Source organism: Silurus meridionalis, chromosome 12, assembly GCF_014805685.1.
Source record: "Silurus meridionalis isolate SWU-2019-XX chromosome 12, ASM1480568v1, whole genome shotgun sequence".
In the NCBI taxonomy this organism is placed as follows: domain Eukaryota; kingdom Metazoa; phylum Chordata; class Actinopteri; order Siluriformes; family Siluridae; genus Silurus; species Silurus meridionalis.
The window spans coordinates 13,188,072-13,205,167 of NC_060895.1; the positions used below are offsets into that span (position 1 = coordinate 13,188,072).

The following is a 17,096-nucleotide window of genomic DNA, read 5'->3' on the forward strand; positions in this document are numbered from 1 at the left end:
ACTAGAAAATTTCTTTAAAAAAGGAAGAAAAAAAAAAAATCTGAACTTCTAAAAACATTTTCTAAGCCGAAATATTTTGTTTCTCAGTTTAAACATTTTAAAATCCGTCCATTTATGTACTATGCCAGATAACTTTTTAACAACTTGGTTAGTGCTAGACATATTTAGTGCATGATCAAATCCCACCTAACTAGCTAGTGTTTAGGCAGTCTGGCTGCATTTAAGCTGTCTTAAGTGATCTCTGCCAGCAGACTGACAGCCAAGACAAGGTTAAATAGTACTGTCCTACGTCATTTTAGTAAAATACTGTACATACTTAAGAATTAACATTTTCCTCAAGTTTCCAAAATTATTAGCCATAGAAACAGGTTTTCCGGACTAAGAGAAAGGGGTTTTGTATTGAATCCTCACTGCTTTGTGCAGCATAGTACACTAGAGAATCCCATTAAGTTAATCCCTATTCAGAGAGAACGTGTATTAATAGGAAGTCATTTGGTATTTCACCTGACTGTTGGAAAGGTTAAACAAAAATACTCAGCAGAAACACTCAAAATGGATTATAGCCTTAAAATTAGCTTTAAAAAAAAAAAAAAAAAAAGCAAATGCATTGGATTTTTCCAAGGACCACCATAACCTTAACCCTAGCACTTTCACAAAGATATTAAACTTGTAATGATGTTAGTTATTTAATAGTTTAATTGTAATTATTTACATTGAACATTACCACTGCTTGCTTTGAAATGTAAGCTGCATCAGGAGTTTAAAGGTTTTATTGTATTTTTTTTTTTTTTAGCCGATATGTTTCTTGGTTAATCAATACAACCAGTACCTCACCAATTAGATTACTGGACTGCTTTTAAACATCTTATTACTGACAAAATGTAATTTCTTGATGGCATCCAGTTTCTTTATACATGAACATATTCAAGTATGTAATCCATACTAATTAATTTATTTGAGCCATCAATCAATTAAAATATTTAAATCGCACAATTTAGATTTTTTTTTAAAACATTGTCTGTCCTAAATGCACCTAAAAAAATACTTTAAGTTTTTAATACTCTAACATGGGCATGAACAAAAATGGATGCTTTATGCAAACGTATGTTTATTATTAGTGAAACCTTACTCAACATAAAGCATGAAGAAAAAAATATTCTTGTAAATGTTTTAAATAATTATGGAGTTTTAAAGTAAGTAAATCATCAAGACACCAAACGATGCTATGTTTCCACACGGACGGTTTTAATTGCTGGATGTGTACACCATGGCGGTTTTTCTGTCTGGGAAATAGGATTTAAGGAAGTAGGATATAAGTCTCTGATCCATTACCACAGTAGACCGCAGTAATGTTTAACTTAAGAATGAGAATCTCTAATAAAATGGAAGGAAAAGAAGAATATTGGCAGATTTTGGTGCTTTTTCTTTTTTCTTTTTCGGATTTTAAAAAAGGACAATAGGTGAAAAAAAATATTCCACAGGAGTTTGTTATTAAAACATGTTGAGTGCACAAACCAAATTGTAAAGATTAATAATATTTTATGTTCTGAAAACACTTTTAATAAACTCCTTACTTCTTGAAAGTGAAGGAGAAAATTCATTTTTCTTTATTCTATTGAATAATATTATAAAAAGCAACCAAACAGTATTTAATTTAGATTCAGTCCTTTTTTCTTTTATGAATTAGCTAGCTATTAATTTCCATATTTAAAATGTCTTGGTCCATAAACAATATTTGTATCCATTATTTTGCCCTCACTCTGGCTTTAAACCAGATTAAATACCACCATTGACCAGAAGGTGGCATAATACAACTTCTGCAATGAACAGATGTTGCTTAGGAAGTGCAAACCCACAGATCTACAAACATGACATAACCTTAACACTTCACCGAAGAACTGTAAAAAAGTTATGCAACAACAGATTTTTCATCTAATTGATCAAATAAACAGAAAATAAAGCAGTCATGTTCATTAAAGTATCATTACAAATTAGCTTCTCTTCACCAGGTTCTGACTTCTTTTTCAAAATAAGCACTGAAATAAAAGGATGTGGCACAGCAGGAAAAAGGTGAATACCTGGGAGGACGAGGTGTGGTGGGAACACAGCTGACTTAGAGCAAGGCAGAGAGGCTTCACATAGGCATGCACACATACACACAAAGGAGTGGAAAAGAAGGCAGTCATGAGTGATATTCACAACTCACAAAACAGAGGCAATGAATGAAAGAGAAATGAAGAACCGTGACTAAATGCGCAGCCGTTTAAGATCCTTGAAAGGTGGACAATGAAAGGAAGATCTGATTGGTGATGCTAAGCAGTCTGAATTATCGACTTTAGTTCGATAGAATTCAGATAAGTCTAAACATGAAAAATGTAATCGATATGTAATGGATTCATATTGATCCTAAAAAAAATCAGATGTTGGGGAAATACAAGTATCTGATTTCTACTGTAAGTCATTAATAACTCTAAAAGACCAATTTTTTTTAATACTGGCCACTTTCAAACATCTGTACCACCATAAAAAGGAATGTAAACAGGTGATAGTCACTGAAATCATTTACCAAAGGGTGCAAACTATAGAACTGGATATTAATTGCCCATCACAGCTCTATAGTTTAGGCTTGTACCAGCGGTTTTCGGGGGCATCTCTTCTGCTGTCCTGGCATGGGACAAAGTTGGGGAGCGTCTATAAACTATGGGGCCCTCTGAATTGACAGCGTGTCCCAAATAAAGAAGAGAGAGTGAAGTGAGGTTAATGTTGATTTCAATGCACAGATGAGAATGACCGTGCACACACACACACACACACACACACACACACACACACACACACACACACACACACACACACACACACACAAAGCACACACACCAGCTGTTTTATATAACATTATAAGATATAATGTGAACATCACTGAAAAGTTAGGGGCAATTCAAGTCTTGAGTGGCAGCATGGCAAAGGCAGCAAACACAAATACAATACACCAGTCTCTACACCATAAGACAACCCTCTCTTCTTTTAGGAGAAACAGTTCAACATGCACATTCATGCACGCCTGCAGAATTTCTGACCTGGTGAGTGCTGCGAGGTCGCCAACGAGGTCATAGAGTTGGACAAGTTCAGGTTGGCAGTGATGCTCAGCTGGCTCTGAACTATGGGTGGATACGGAGAGGTTGGCGTTCGCTGGGACTCTTCGCCTCCTTCCTCTTCAATTCCCGGAAGGTAAGTATCAATCAGAGCATCTAGGAACTTGACCACTAGTTCAGCATAGTCTGGGATTTGGGTTTGCTGCAGAATGAAAGGAAACAAGCCACTTTTGCAGAAGGAGCTACACACTTGTTGGTCACATTGTGGAGTGAACTAAATAGATGCAGTAAAATTTATCGCAAGCCACTCAACAGAATGAAGGATCAGCTGTCTACAGAGCTACAGCTGTACGAGAGATGGATTCTGCTGCCTCTATGTCAGCAGGCCACAGAATACTTCTATAGTAAGTGAAGGCTGTAGTGATATTGATCCTATGAGCAATACACAAATCAAAGCTTTTTCAGCATAACTGTTCCCCAGCAAAAGAGCATTAATGAGGAGGAACAGTCTGGGGACACTATTTAAAGCCATAATTCCTTAGCAGGCTGAATTTCCTTCGTACTCTTATTTAGAAAAACGAATGGCAGATATAAGAACGATTAATCATACCTTAGAGAAGGGGCCGGCAAACCTCCAAAGTCCATTAAAACCAAAGCCTTCAAGAGATGGAGATGGCAATAGAACAATCACAGAACATGAGACAGAAGGATAGGGGGAAGAGGTGAAAGGCAGCAGAAAGCAGAAGAGGAACAAAAAAAAATGTTAGTCAGCATTCCAAGAAAACCAATAAGTAAGTTTAATTTAAAACTAAGTACTACTTAGCCACTATTAGATATCTACTGAGATATCCAATAAAGAGACAAAAATGCATTGTCCCACAGTATACACAATTATTATCCACAGCATAACAATTCCTAAGTTAAATTTGGAAATGATGTTTTTAAACCTATGGAAAAAACAAGAAAATGTCTGAGATTAAGAGAACATTGAAAATCAGAACAAGTGCGGTCATTCTTTACTCTGCAGACATGAAGGCTGGTACTGAGGTGGGGACTCCTCGTGGTAGACCACACTCTGAACGATGCCATGGACAGGGTTCAGGAGGTTGGGGTCCTGACACATGGACAGCAATGTACTGATCTTTGAGTCCAGCAGATTGTGCCTGTTGCAGCAACACAACAAACAAAAATTTGCATTATTTAAATGTTTTTCGAATCTAGAATTTGCCAGTATTATAGTATGTGTTACGACACACATCCCTATAATATGAACTAAGGATAACCATGTTATCTCATCTGTGGAAGTTTATAATCTTGTTTCTATAGGTCTCAATTAGTTGCATTACACTAGCTACAGACCTAGTCAGTGAGGTTCTCAGACAACAAAAACACAATTGGGCTACCACATTAAAATTCCCATTTGTGCAAAAGGTTAATTAATAAATTCATTCAATTCATTTTCTGCATAAAATGCATATGCTCCTTTTTTATTACATTTCCTACTGAGCATTCGGATACAATTTCTATCTTTTAGAACAGGTGGGTTCACTGAAGAGCAGCAGAAAAATGCTTGAGACTTGAGAGAGTAAGTGGTTGATACAATAACTGCTATTTTAAATAATACTGTAACTGTAGATAGACAAGAATGAAAACTGTCAAGTGTTTGATTCTTTCTTTTTAAAAAGTCCACAAAGCTTTTTAAAACGAAAGCTTTCAACAGAAACTGCAAACCGACAGACTATAGAAAGCACCTAGTTCAGTCAGGTCAACCACATGAATGCTGCATTAAAGGCTACAGAGGACCCAGTACCTCCTTTCTGTCAGAGTCAACTATAATACATTTTCACTCATAGAAACTCCAACAGAACAAGCTTCGGAGTTAACAAGCTCTTCAAATCTTTGCATATAAAATGTCTGTTAATGCTGCTAATCTCTTTATTTGCTGTACCAGTTTGGTAAAAGATGTAAATGCAATGTAAATGGCTGAGGGACACTCACACCACTGGGAACACCTTTGGAAAGACCACACTGGCTTCAGCCAAATACTCATAGAGAATTCTTTGGTGGAACTCGTCAGTCGAGTACTTCACTTGTGTGGCCTGTGTAAAAAAAAAAATAAATAAAAAATGAGACCATACAACAGTAATAATTAGGGAACACAGGACTTCACAAATTATCAGTTTGTCACAATAGTTTCACCGTTACCAAATTATATTTATACTAATTTATATTCTTATTAACCGATTTGACTCGGCACTTGAAATAAATGGGTTTAATCCGAACAACTATAAATATATTGGGTTAAACGGAAAACTGCATATGACAATGTCAGAAGAAAGAAAACCAAACAGAGTTCCTCACCAGCACAGTAAGCAGCAACATTTGGATCTTGGGGTCAGTTAACACCTCTTCATCCAGCAGCACATTGGACTCGGACACAGAAACCTTGCGCAAATGAGAGTTGGCGATTCTTTGGGACTCTGAAAAGAGAAAGGGCAATCATTTTGTAAACAATAACCCCCCTTCATTTAGATATATCAACATTCATGTTATTTGTGTCAGAAAACGTACTACCCAGAAATACTAGGAAGGAAAAAAGTATATACTATATCTACACATTACATCATCTGCACTAGCCACTGCAAAGTCTTACCAATGTCATAGTCATTCTCAGCCACCCGCCTGATCTTCGGAGGAGTAGTGATGCCCGATTCCATCTCTGGTCTCTTTGGTGCTTTGGAATCTGATATCAGATGGTCAAAACTCTTCCTGGTGCCTGAATGCACAATTAGGACAAATCAATAATAAAACATTAAACAGCACTACATCACCGTAGCATTTTAGAAATAACTGGGATTACTAAAAATATACTTATTTCCATCCTTAGTGTCCATTTTTTTTTTCAAGAAACACTCAGCAATAAAAAAGGCAATAGAATGCATAGTTACCCAGCAGTTTCTTGGCATTAGCCTGTGAGGGCTGTCCCATATCGACGCTCATGGACTTGCGGGTGCGTGGGCTGGTCTGGCCCATTGTGGGATAATACGCTGCCAGGTAGCGTTCTGATACTTTGGGCGATGTCCATGGCTGACTTTCCTTTAGTGGTCTGCCACATCGGAAGGGCAAAACAATAAACAAGCATAAACTGTTAAATAAATAAACAAAAGTGTTGAATCAGCAGTTCTCTCTCAACAACAAGTTCTTGCAGTGTCTACTTCATGCCACTGTAATTGAAGCTAGCTTTTACACATTTCTTTGTGCGTGTATATTACACACACACACACACACACACACACACACACACACACACACAGCAGAAAACTGCAAAAGATCTTTCAAAACTGACAGTTGTTATGAAACATATACCTTAAGCTGATTTTCATTATAAATAAAAAAAAAAAAACTTGGCTCATTAAAACTATAGTGTATATTCATCATTATAATCATCATATTATTACTATTAAAATAGCACTTTCCCAATGCTATTTAAATAAAGATGGTCAAAAAAAAGGGTGTAGAAACTCACAGAATATAAACAAAAAACTTGTTTGTCTTGAATGTTCATTTATAATAATAATAATAATAATAATTAACACTGTTACAACACAATAAGACCAAATCTAACAAATGTGGAAACGATTCATTTTAAGCTCAAATAATTGAGAAGTGGAAATTATGAAATAATGCTATACAAAAAATATATATAAAATGATTAGCATCTAATGCTAACGTAATAACATTTTATAGAGTGGAAGAATATATGTTGAATATCCTTATCAGTACTGCCTTGTCCTATCTAAAACTTTACAAACACAAAAAAACAAAACACTTTTATTAAAAAGAAGCTGAAGATTTCACCTGCATCCAGGCTCAGGGTGATAAACTGAGTAAGTGTCTATAGGGAAGTTCTCCATGGTAACATCGGAAAGAAGCAAAGACTTCCTGTGTTTGAGACTGCAGCGGCTGCGAACTTCCTCTGATACAGTGAGCAGAGCTATAAGAGGCATGTGCACACATTACAACAGGCTTTAAAACATGCACGCATTAAAAGAAAAAAAAGAAAATGTAAAACATAAGTGGAGGGTTTTTTCTTTTCCTCACCTGCCAGATAGGCCACACTCTGAGTGTTCACCTCAAATTTGTCACAGTTGCGGTGTTTTCCTACCAGACCCAAGAGTGTGTGGAGGATACGCACCGTTCTTGCCACTGTGGTCGAGGATGGGTGTCTGTAACCTTCAAGGAAATAACAGTAGAACCAAAACATTAATTTAAATAAGATATAAATCCTATGTAGTTTTTCTGCTGGAGAATATCTAAGCACCCTGGTGTGAAGAAAAGAAACCCAGCACATACTATAGTACATTGAATAACAAGGAAGTGCACATTAGAAGTTGTATCTAATAATCCTACAGAGAGATTCGAATGCTGCTCGTATCATCCTTTACCTTTCAGCAGATGTCCTACTAGTGCAAAATTGAAGTTAGAGTTGAAGTTAAGGCCGACAAAATGATCCATTTGTTTACAATCCCATTCTAGAGGCTTCCGGATCTCCATAAAGACCTCTTCAGGACTCTAACAAAACAAAGAAATATAAAACTTAAACATACACAAGACACACACAATCTTAATAGTTTACATTTTGTGTGTGCGCATGTCTCTTGCTCTGTACCTTGTCATTAAACACCCGGATGCTGTCGAGTGTATGCAGGTTCTGTTCCAGTAGTGCAGTCCCAGCTGAGTACAGATTTACTTCATCCAGCTGCAGCACTGCTACTGCCACCCAGAACAGTGCCCTGTGCATAGGAGAGTCCTGTATACACACATGCACACACACACCCACCTTAATGTCCAGTCTGGCAATATTGTTAAAAAATAAATAAAATTTTTTTACTGTTGAAGCATGTGCAGCTATTATGTGCTTTATTCTGGTTAACGTTTTTGTTGTTTTTAGGGCTGCAACAACTAATTGATAAAATTGATAATAATCCAATATGAAATTCGTTGTCAAAGAATGCTGTTATAGATTAGTTGAGCCACTCAAGTTACAGATTAACATGACTTCAATATAACACAGCCACTCGCAAAATGGCGCAGAGTACAGGTCAACCGATAGCAGAACCAAGCGTGCGACCCAAGTCATCCAAGGCAGGGAGCATTTTAGGCATGCAAGCGGAGCTTGTGTGGCGTGAAAGTGATGTGTCACAGATGAAGTGATGTGTCACATGATGAGGTATTTCCTCATCATGTAAAAATGGTACAGTTTAATGAGGTGCTATTGTGTAAACTGTTTATTTGTAACTTCGGGACAGTCGGACTGGATCCGTTCTGTCATGACTCGCGAGCATCAGGTTGCACAATCACCTCGCTCACGACATAGTGATGGATTCAAATAAAACAGTGCGAACAAACATTAAATCTAAAAGCAGGAAAAACAGCAGCAGTAAACGAAAACATTTTTTATCACTGTTGTGGTTTTCAGCTAATTATTACACATTTGTTCACCAATGCATATTTTTTATCTTTTTTTTTTTTTTTTAATCAAGTCTGTTAGCTTGCTGTGTTTCTCTGTTCCACTCTTTTTATAGCATTTGTTTGCTACAACAGTAATTTATCTGTTTTCAGACGTGATTTACTGCGGTTTTACTACATTCAAATGCTTGTTTTCAGTGTTTGTATATTTAATTTATGCATACATCATTTAATTATTGTACAAAATTACATTAATGATATATTCTAGATGCTTATTACATCACAAAATCACAAATAAACAAAATTGTGTATTTTTATAAACAAAAATTGTCAAAACATTTAATATTATATAGATTTTTTTTTAGCATGGTTGTAAACACAATACAATGTTGATTTAAACAAATTGGTTCACCTTTCATACTTTAATGCTGTTTTTTTTTTTCCTTTTTTACAAAAAACATCCCAGCATGAGTGAATTTGTTTAAAGGAGAAATGCACTATACAAGCAGCCACTATACATTTTAAAATGTCAAAATCAAAAATAGTTAACTCAGTATGTGACTTTAGCATTTTTTAAGTACACTTTTATACACAATCTCCCTGAATTAGGATGTTATATAGTTAAAATAAGCAAAACATCTATTTATTATATAATTTAATAATAATAAAAAAAAAATCAAATTAATCGAAAGAGGGACAATGTAATTGTCCGATTAATCGATTATCCAAATAATCGTTAGTTGCAGGACTAGTTGTTTTGCTGGTTTACTAAACATTTAATTTGACCCTTGTTTCTAATAAAACACTAAACATTAACAGTAATGGTTTTAGCAAACTCGGCTAAACAGTTCACAAATATTTTGTCAATTCAGTGAATTTACAAGTACAAAAATATATGATACTGTATTCCATCTCCAAACAATAACGGCAAGTTAAAGCATCACAGTACCTGAATGAGGAGGGGTTGTAGCTTGGTGAGGGCGATGACTGTGGCTTCAATGAGAACCTGACTGTTGTAATTATCTGGCCCCTTTAAGCAGCTCTCCAGCCCCTGCAGAGGAAGAGCATTAATCTGGCTGGCCAGTGGAGCATAGCACCAGCAGCTACAGATACACTGCCAGAGCAAATGGCTCTACAGCTTTCTGAACAGCACACTGCATTCTGCAGATAGAACCATCTGACAGTCACAAAGAAACAAACAAACAGTCTCTTTAAACCCAAGGAAGGAGAAAAAGTTACAGGGCTGAGACTGAGTTTGAGAATTACCATTAATAAAAGCGTGAGTTAGTCTAAGGAATGACAGCAAGTGACTCAGCAGGATTCAGAAAAGGCTTTCCAAATTGTTGTATCAGTATGTAATCAAATGAGGTCCATTTGTTGTAAAACAAAGACAGAAAGAACACATTCCAACTGGAACTAGCAACTAGTTAATATGAGAAAGGAATAAGACATCACTACTGCAATCATAAATATTTTAAAACATAGAGATCTGAGGAATAATTCTAATCGTTCCTTTAAATTAGGACAAAAAGAAGAACTATTCGTGATGTGCAGAGTGGTTCCGGTGCTATTCTCTATGGTTGCTGCTGTGTTTCATTATTTCTAGGTTAGCAGTTATGTGCCAGCCTGACATCACAGGGGGGCGGTGAATATTGTTAGGGTTTTATTGGCAAAAATGTTAACCATTCATCAGACACATTCAAGATAATTTTAATGAGAAAGCAAATACAGAAGTAATGCAGACACGACTTAATTCTCAGAATGCAATGCCACTAAAAGGATGCAGTTGTAAAAAAGTTATGAAGAAGAAACTTAGCTCAGATAGTTATTAAACTTGATGAAAACCATGACACCAGTGACTACAGATGTAGCATGAAAGCGAACTCATTTGAACCTGATCTGGTCAAGTAAAATGTACAGATTAGTCTGTCCAGTTGTCACATCTTCTAAAGAACTAAAACACTGCTGGAAAGCTCTCTTTAGGTACAGACAAACCAAGAGCTAAATGCCACTGCAACATTATCGACAGGTAGTTGAACAGCATTTTGAGCAACGAAAGAAACAGAAGTAAAAATGTTGAAAAAAGTATGAACTAATAAAAAGTTATTACAAAATCTTTTGTGCAATTAAAGATCACATGTTTAACCACAAACACTATTGTATACTATATGCAAGCGGATGCAGAGTGAAGTGTTCCTTCCTTTTATCATACTTCTGAAAATGAAAGGAAATAGAAGAATAAAAGATGTGGGATTTAAAAAAAAAAAAAAAAAAAAAAAAAAAAAGCACTCACCCGATCAATACTGAGCAGAGGACTGGCCTTGCTGAGGATGCGGATGATTTGTTTGATCTGACCATGAGTTACACGTTTGCTGATGCAGCCAAACACTACCAGCGCCCGTGGCTGCAGAGACGGGTTGTACTGGAAAGCAAATCTAACCAAAGACATAAAACAACAGTCAATGAACACACATACCATTCCATATTACAGGATAAAGTAGCAATTAAAAAGCACTAACATTTATAGAAACAACCAAATGTAAAAAATAGAATGACATACTTCTGAGCTAACTCAGTCCACTGGTCTAACCATTTGCATCCAGGAATGTCCCTCATACAAGCCTTCATGAGAACACAAGAAAATTTCAGAAATCTACCAATAATTATGGTGTTTATAAACAACAGTAAATAGCATAAAGACTCGGACAGACCTCCATGATTTCAAGTAAGGCTTCAGTCACTGTCTCGAGGGAGGACAGCGCAAAGGTTTCCCTCTCATAAGAGCCTGGAGAGAACGAGCGATCTCTGTAGCTGGAGCGGAACGCTATGACCGCCGCAGATTTGACCTTACTGATGCCAAACAGCAGGTAGAACTTGGGCAAGGAGAATTCGGTGAGACTCAGTCGCAGCACCTGTTTAGTCTCCTCTGCAGAGAACAGAAGGAGAATTTCGATATGACTGCCGAGGTAACACTGTAGTGGAATTATAGGGTCCCTAGTAGAGGGACGCTCAAAGTGCTTGTTGTGAAAATACATTTGTATGAAATGAAAATGATGTTCAATAAACACAGCATTTCCACAATCCCAAGAGTTAGTTTTAAATGATGAAGCATACAAAGTGTTACAGAGAACGTATAGCCATGTGCACATTTGAATACCACCATGTGAACACCACTCACCACTGAAGTTGAGCTGTGAACAGGTACACAGTGAGTGGATGATGTTAATGACCAGGCCATGAGTGGATGCTCTGAGGGACAGGGGTCCTGTAGCCACCAGTAGCGTGACCACGTGGAAGAGGTAAGGCAAGTGGGCAGCCACATCCAGGGAGTTATTAAAGGAGAGCATAAGCATGTAACGTGCCAGGATGGCGATGTCATCCCACATCAGATGCTGCTCCAGAGTGGGAGTTGGAGACAGGCACGTCTTGTCAATTATCTTACACATTCGGCCAATTACCTTTAAAGCACAGAGAGAAAAAACTCAAATACTGAAACATTTTGCAGTGTGGCCTACAAAGAGCAGACATGGGTATCCATTTTTCCTAACTGATTCTTTGGTCATGGGTTTTAATCAGAGGTCAAAAGCATAATGACATCACCATGAAACTGCACTAAACATTTTATTGTATAGTCTTAAACCAGATTCTAAATAAATTGCAATTGTGTCATTGTAGTAATTTAAAACTTTTACACACACATATATATGACTGGCCCATAAAATATTCGAAAATAATGGCATTTTGTCATCATCTCCATATGTCATGTACCTAAACATTACTCTCCAGAGGCTTATGACCTCCTCTATAAGGTCATGTTTGGTCTGTGTTTGACTCCGAGTCTGATGTTGTGTAAGGCAGAGAGAAGACAGATGCAATGACTGGACAAAGCCTGCCCTTGTACTCTCAAACTGGCATGTAGTGACATCAGCAGTGGCTGGCACATGCTAGCCAAAGAGTGCTAACCACCCACTCAGTGCAGCTATGAGCTTAAAAATATATCAATGACAAATGGAGACATAAAGACGAAGACAGATCCTAATGCTTTCGTTGCTTCGTTCAAGGACCTCAATTACAAGAGATTATTGAGGTTAGTGGAATTTAAATCTGAAGGGCCATCATTGTGCTATGCTGCTTAACAATGATGTGCTCTCCTTCACTGTAATAACTAACAGTTGTTCATATAATTGGATGGTGTGTCTTGCTAACTTACTATTGTGTATGTACAAGAAAGTACACCTACAAATCAAGAGTAGAGATTTCTCAACTATATCTTAAAGGTAATGGAGTAGTAGAGCAAACTCAGACAAAATATCAGTGAAATGTTTCTAGAGCACAAAAAGAAAATTAAAATAATTCATCCATTATTTTAGAGACCTTTTTTTTTTAGGGTTGCTGCTATGCTGAATGCTAATGCTATATCCTAATGCTGCAATTAGGTGCAATAGATCCTTATATAACAATGAAATCGTTAATTTAATTACACAAACACGACTAAATTTAACTACATAATTACAACTTTACTGTTTATTAAAGACATGCTAGACATGCATGTGAGGCATTTAATAGAGTTTTTAATTAGTAGTGTTGCAGACAGTCAATGAGTAGCACTGGAAATTGACATATGGCAATAATAAAAATGGTTATTAGCAATGAAACAATGTCATTCACAAAATCTGGAATAACAGCAGAGTCATATTTTATATCAAAGAGCAGATTCTGTAATAGAAAAATAATCCACACCGAAAATTTGTAATCATTTATTTGCCCTGTCATGTTTAATTCCTTACATATGACACACTATTCAACAAAAGCATTTAACTGCACATGGTTAACTTTTACATGTAACTTGCTAAAATAGTTGATCTAAACTAGCACTGAAATCTTACCTTGCTTGAAACCAATTTAACATTTCCAGATGCCAGAGCCACAGCTGTATCAGCCATTACTTCTGCTTTGATTGAACCCAGACCCCCGGTAGCACTAGTCTTTATGAAGCTGTCCAGAACCACATCTAGCAAATCTGAAATCTATAAACCATAAAAAATATATAAATAAATAAATACAGTATAAATGTTTTTTTATTTGGGATTAAAGAAATTGTGAAAATGTAAAAAAAAAAAAGGTAAGGTAAGGTAAAAAAAAAAAAAAAAAATTAATGGATGTACACAAGCTTAGATTTAGACATTCTGTAAATATGTGAATGAAGGTCAAATATTGTCTGTGCTATACACAAGAGCCAGCCTACCTGTCCCAGACTGCCCCAGATCTTAGCTTGAATAGATGGATACATCTGCTTCTCATTGATGGTCATGGTGATCAGCTTATCAAGAATAGCAGTTACACGCTGCCGCTTGGCATCATCGTTGTGCTTACAAAAGCGCACTAGGTTGCGCAACCAAGGAGTCATGTATTCAAGACACAGATGCTTCAGTTCAATACCTGTAACGGCAGCAAAAACATTAACAAAATAAAAAATGATGTACTTGATTTGTCAGTGGGTGTGCAGATAATAAACTGTGTCTCCATTTAGTACTGACTTGACTTGCTGAAACCACTGATGCATTCTTCCAAAAACTCCAGGGTGAGGTGGGGTTCATTGGCTGCTAAAGTCTTACTGATGGAAACAATGAAAAGGGTGTTGTTGGCCGGGATGCACAAGCCAGATGTTTCCAGGAGTTGGCCTTCAATCTTGAGGTTGAAGGTGCAAGTTAAGGCACAGAGAAGGTTGTATGCTGCTGACCTGCGTATGGCACCAAAATAACGTTACATATCAACAAACGTTAGAGAACTCTCTAAAAAAGGAATTCTTTGCTTATTCGGTAAGAAAAGAGATGCAGCAAAACAATCTCTGAATGTTTATCAAATCAATTGATGTACAAGATTTTGCATGTTCTTGGCTCTCAAGTAAGTTTTTTTTTTTCTTCATTGTCTTGTCAATGGCAAGTTTAAGTGCCTGCCAGTTGAACTAAAGACACACAACATCCACATTAGCATTTCCAATCAGCTCAAAGCAACAAAGAATGAAGCTGGTGAACAAAAAGGATCACTGTTACTCTCCCTGAACTGAGACCCATTGAACAGTTTAACTATGCCTGTAAAAATGTCAAAAGCAAGTGGCCTTATTATTTGTGCATTTTACCTTAGGCTGGGGTCAGAACTGCCCAAGTTGAGGAGTGCAATGTTGAGTAGAGTTCCAGGCACATCTTTAGGCCTTATTTTGGTATGCTGAGGGATGGAATCAGGCTGAGAGAGCTCCCAGCGTGTACGGATATGAATGATAGACTGCACTATGGCATCGCATTCCTGGTGAATAAAGGTGAGGGGTGTTCCTTGGTTGGCAATAGTCAGTGTGAACTGGTTTTCATCAACGAGGCAGATCTCTTCAATCTCAGATGCATAGTAGATATCGTTGAGAAAAACCGACTGGCCCAAAACACGGGTACGTTCAGCTGAGGTCACTTGTACAGCTGTGGAGCCAACCTAGGAAAAAAAAGGTGAAGAAATCTTTAATACAAGGACATGCCAGTAAAACAAATTAGCTTAATGACCAAAAAATTTTTCCTTAGTGGAGATTTTTCAGAATACCTTAATGGACACTTTTGTGTCTTTGTGAGCAAGTTTAAGTGCATTATGGAAAACTTTGAGGTCCTCTTCCAGGGCCAGGGTTGAAGCCGGAAGCTTCTGCTGGTCAGGTTCCACGTATTCAGCAAGGCGTGCAGGCGAGTCAATAAACAGCAGCTTCTTACTGCCTTTGAGACCAGTCAGCAGTCTCTCATGGTATTTGGTGTATTCCCGCACCCAAGTGTTGCAATTATATATAAAGACGGCAGCCACATTCTCATAGGCAAAGTTTGGAAACACAACAAACCACTTGGAAAGGAAGTCAGTCTTAAAGCGGTTGCTTGGGCCAACATGGGTGAGGTCGACAACTATCTCGTACTGTTTAGCATAATATGGCTTGAGTGTAAGTAGTACATGGTAGATCAGAAGGTCACCGTTGATCTGCCCCGTCTTGAACCTGAATGGGAGTAAAAAAGTTTTAGGTCATTGATTTTCCTTTAAAAAAAAATTCCTATTGAAACAGGTCAAGTAATCATATTTAAAATCCGAAACCCTCCTCGTGAATTCAGTAGAAATCCTAAACAGCCTTGGACAAATAGCGCACTAAAATATTTGAAGTGCATAAACATATGAGATTCGAAATGTGTATGTTAAATCAAGTTTTAAGTTTATTCATTAATGTGTTCTTTCTTTTGTAGCTCTAAAACATCTAAATTCAAAGACACCCTCAAAGTAGACGCAGACAGGAAGTGACTGTATTTGCATCTTGAGCCATTTATACCTGCTTCGCTGTTCGTTTTTCTGTCAGCTTCAAGAACCTGTGCAACCATAGCTTTACGCAGGTAAGTGCTCGACATCTCATATGTATTATATGTCAGGCATAGAATTCAGATATTTTACTGTTTAAACCATAGTGCGATGAAAAATTTTAGGTATTACTGTAGCATGAATTAAATTAAATAAATAAAATAGCTTTGATCTTAATACCCTTTCACTACTGATAGGGCTGGAAAAAACAATTATGATTAAAGTGAAAAAGGTGAATAATTGTCATAATATTTGCCTGTCATGTTATGTTTCAACTAGAAGCAGCACAAACGTTTGCCTCCCCAAGAAGATCGGTCTGTTTATTTTCTGGTATGTTTTTTTTATTTTTATTTCTTAACAGATAACTAATATCTTTAAATTAAATCTTAAACTAAAATAGGTTTTTATTGTTCCAGTTTCCTAGCTGGTATGGAAACTAATAACACACATCTCAGCACCAGCTTGCATTATGACTTGCAGAACGAAACCAAAGCTCCAACTAGTGCGCCACCTGCTGAGAGGTGTTTTATTGAGCCTCAGCAAGCATTCATAATAATTGCTACATTTGGGAGTCTCATGCTTGCCCTGATAATATCGGTCATGGTGCTAGCATATAAGGTCATCGTTTTAAAGCGACGGTGCCAGGCCAGACGCCCGACCCACAGTAAAGTGGATGTGAGAGGATCGGGTCACTGGAGCAATGAACAAGCAGAGGGAGGCATTGTAGGTCCATGTGAGACCAACGTCCTGCTAGAGGAAGTTCGGACAGAAGCAGACGATGCAGTGGAGCAGGATGAAGAAGAGGAGGATATGTTGCATCAAAGCAACACCAAAAACATAGATGAAGAAAATGTCATGACCACCATTCAAAGCTCCACATCCAGAGATTCATGCATAGATCCTACTAAGGAACTGGAGAACATGCCTTTGGTAGTGTGAGCTTGCTCATGTCTTCCCCTTAAATAATTAATGTTAACCTAAGGCAGTATCTTAAAAAAATAAAAACAAATTGATTTTTATTTTTATATATATATATATATATATATATATATATATATATATATATATATATATATATATATATATATATATATATATATATATATATAAATAAAAGACTTACCACAGATTTTTCACTTCAATTCTCTTTTTGCTTGCATTATTCCG

The 17,096-nt window shown here is 36.9% G+C and overlaps 1 protein-coding gene and 1 long non-coding RNA gene across 11 annotated transcripts in view; one reads left to right on the forward strand and one right to left on the reverse strand.

Moving 5' to 3' along the window:
- The window catches only part of nf1a (neurofibromin 1a), a 57,962-nt gene that overhangs the window by 3,077 nt on the left and 37,789 nt on the right, over positions 1-17,096 (reverse strand). For 3 of the 10 annotated variants that reach the window (XM_046863429.1, XM_046863428.1, XM_046863427.1), the window contains 23 exons: positions 15,147-15,579; positions 14,701-15,041; positions 14,099-14,301; positions 13,807-14,000; positions 13,448-13,588; positions 11,740-12,019; positions 11,273-11,487; positions 11,122-11,183; positions 10,855-10,996; positions 9,511-9,612; positions 7,762-7,902; positions 7,538-7,664; positions 7,194-7,325; positions 6,951-7,086; positions 6,041-6,198; positions 5,746-5,868; positions 5,454-5,572; positions 5,091-5,191; positions 4,113-4,255; positions 3,703-3,749; positions 3,078-3,294; positions 2,633-2,710; positions 2,079-2,132 (listed from right to left, as the gene is read on the reverse strand). In XM_046863429.1, the coding sequence (XP_046719385.1) occupies positions 2,079-2,132; positions 2,633-2,710; positions 3,078-3,294; positions 3,703-3,749; positions 4,113-4,255; positions 5,091-5,191; positions 5,454-5,572; positions 5,746-5,868; positions 6,041-6,198; positions 6,951-7,086; positions 7,194-7,325; positions 7,538-7,664; positions 7,762-7,902; positions 9,511-9,612; positions 10,855-10,996; positions 11,122-11,183; positions 11,273-11,487; positions 11,740-12,019; positions 13,448-13,588; positions 13,807-14,000; positions 14,099-14,301; positions 14,701-15,041; positions 15,147-15,579 (3,689 nt within the window). Of the gene's footprint in view, positions 1-2,078; positions 2,133-2,566; positions 2,711-3,077; positions 3,295-3,702; positions 3,750-4,112; positions 4,256-5,090; positions 5,192-5,453; positions 5,573-5,745; positions 5,869-6,040; positions 6,199-6,950; positions 7,087-7,193; positions 7,326-7,537; positions 7,665-7,761; positions 7,903-9,510; positions 9,613-10,854; positions 10,997-11,121; positions 11,184-11,272; positions 11,488-11,739; positions 12,020-13,447; positions 13,589-13,806; positions 14,001-14,098; positions 14,302-14,700; positions 15,042-15,146; positions 15,580-17,096 lie in introns of all 10 variants that reach the window. The other 7 variants (XM_046863435.1, XM_046863431.1, XM_046863430.1 and 4 more) reach the window with 3 other exon arrangements.
- Positions 12,454-16,906, forward strand: LOC124394932. Its single transcript, XR_006927576.1, has 4 exons — positions 12,454-12,648; positions 15,821-15,964; positions 16,209-16,259; positions 16,346-16,906. It is a non-coding gene; the product is annotated as an uncharacterized LOC124394932 (long non-coding RNA).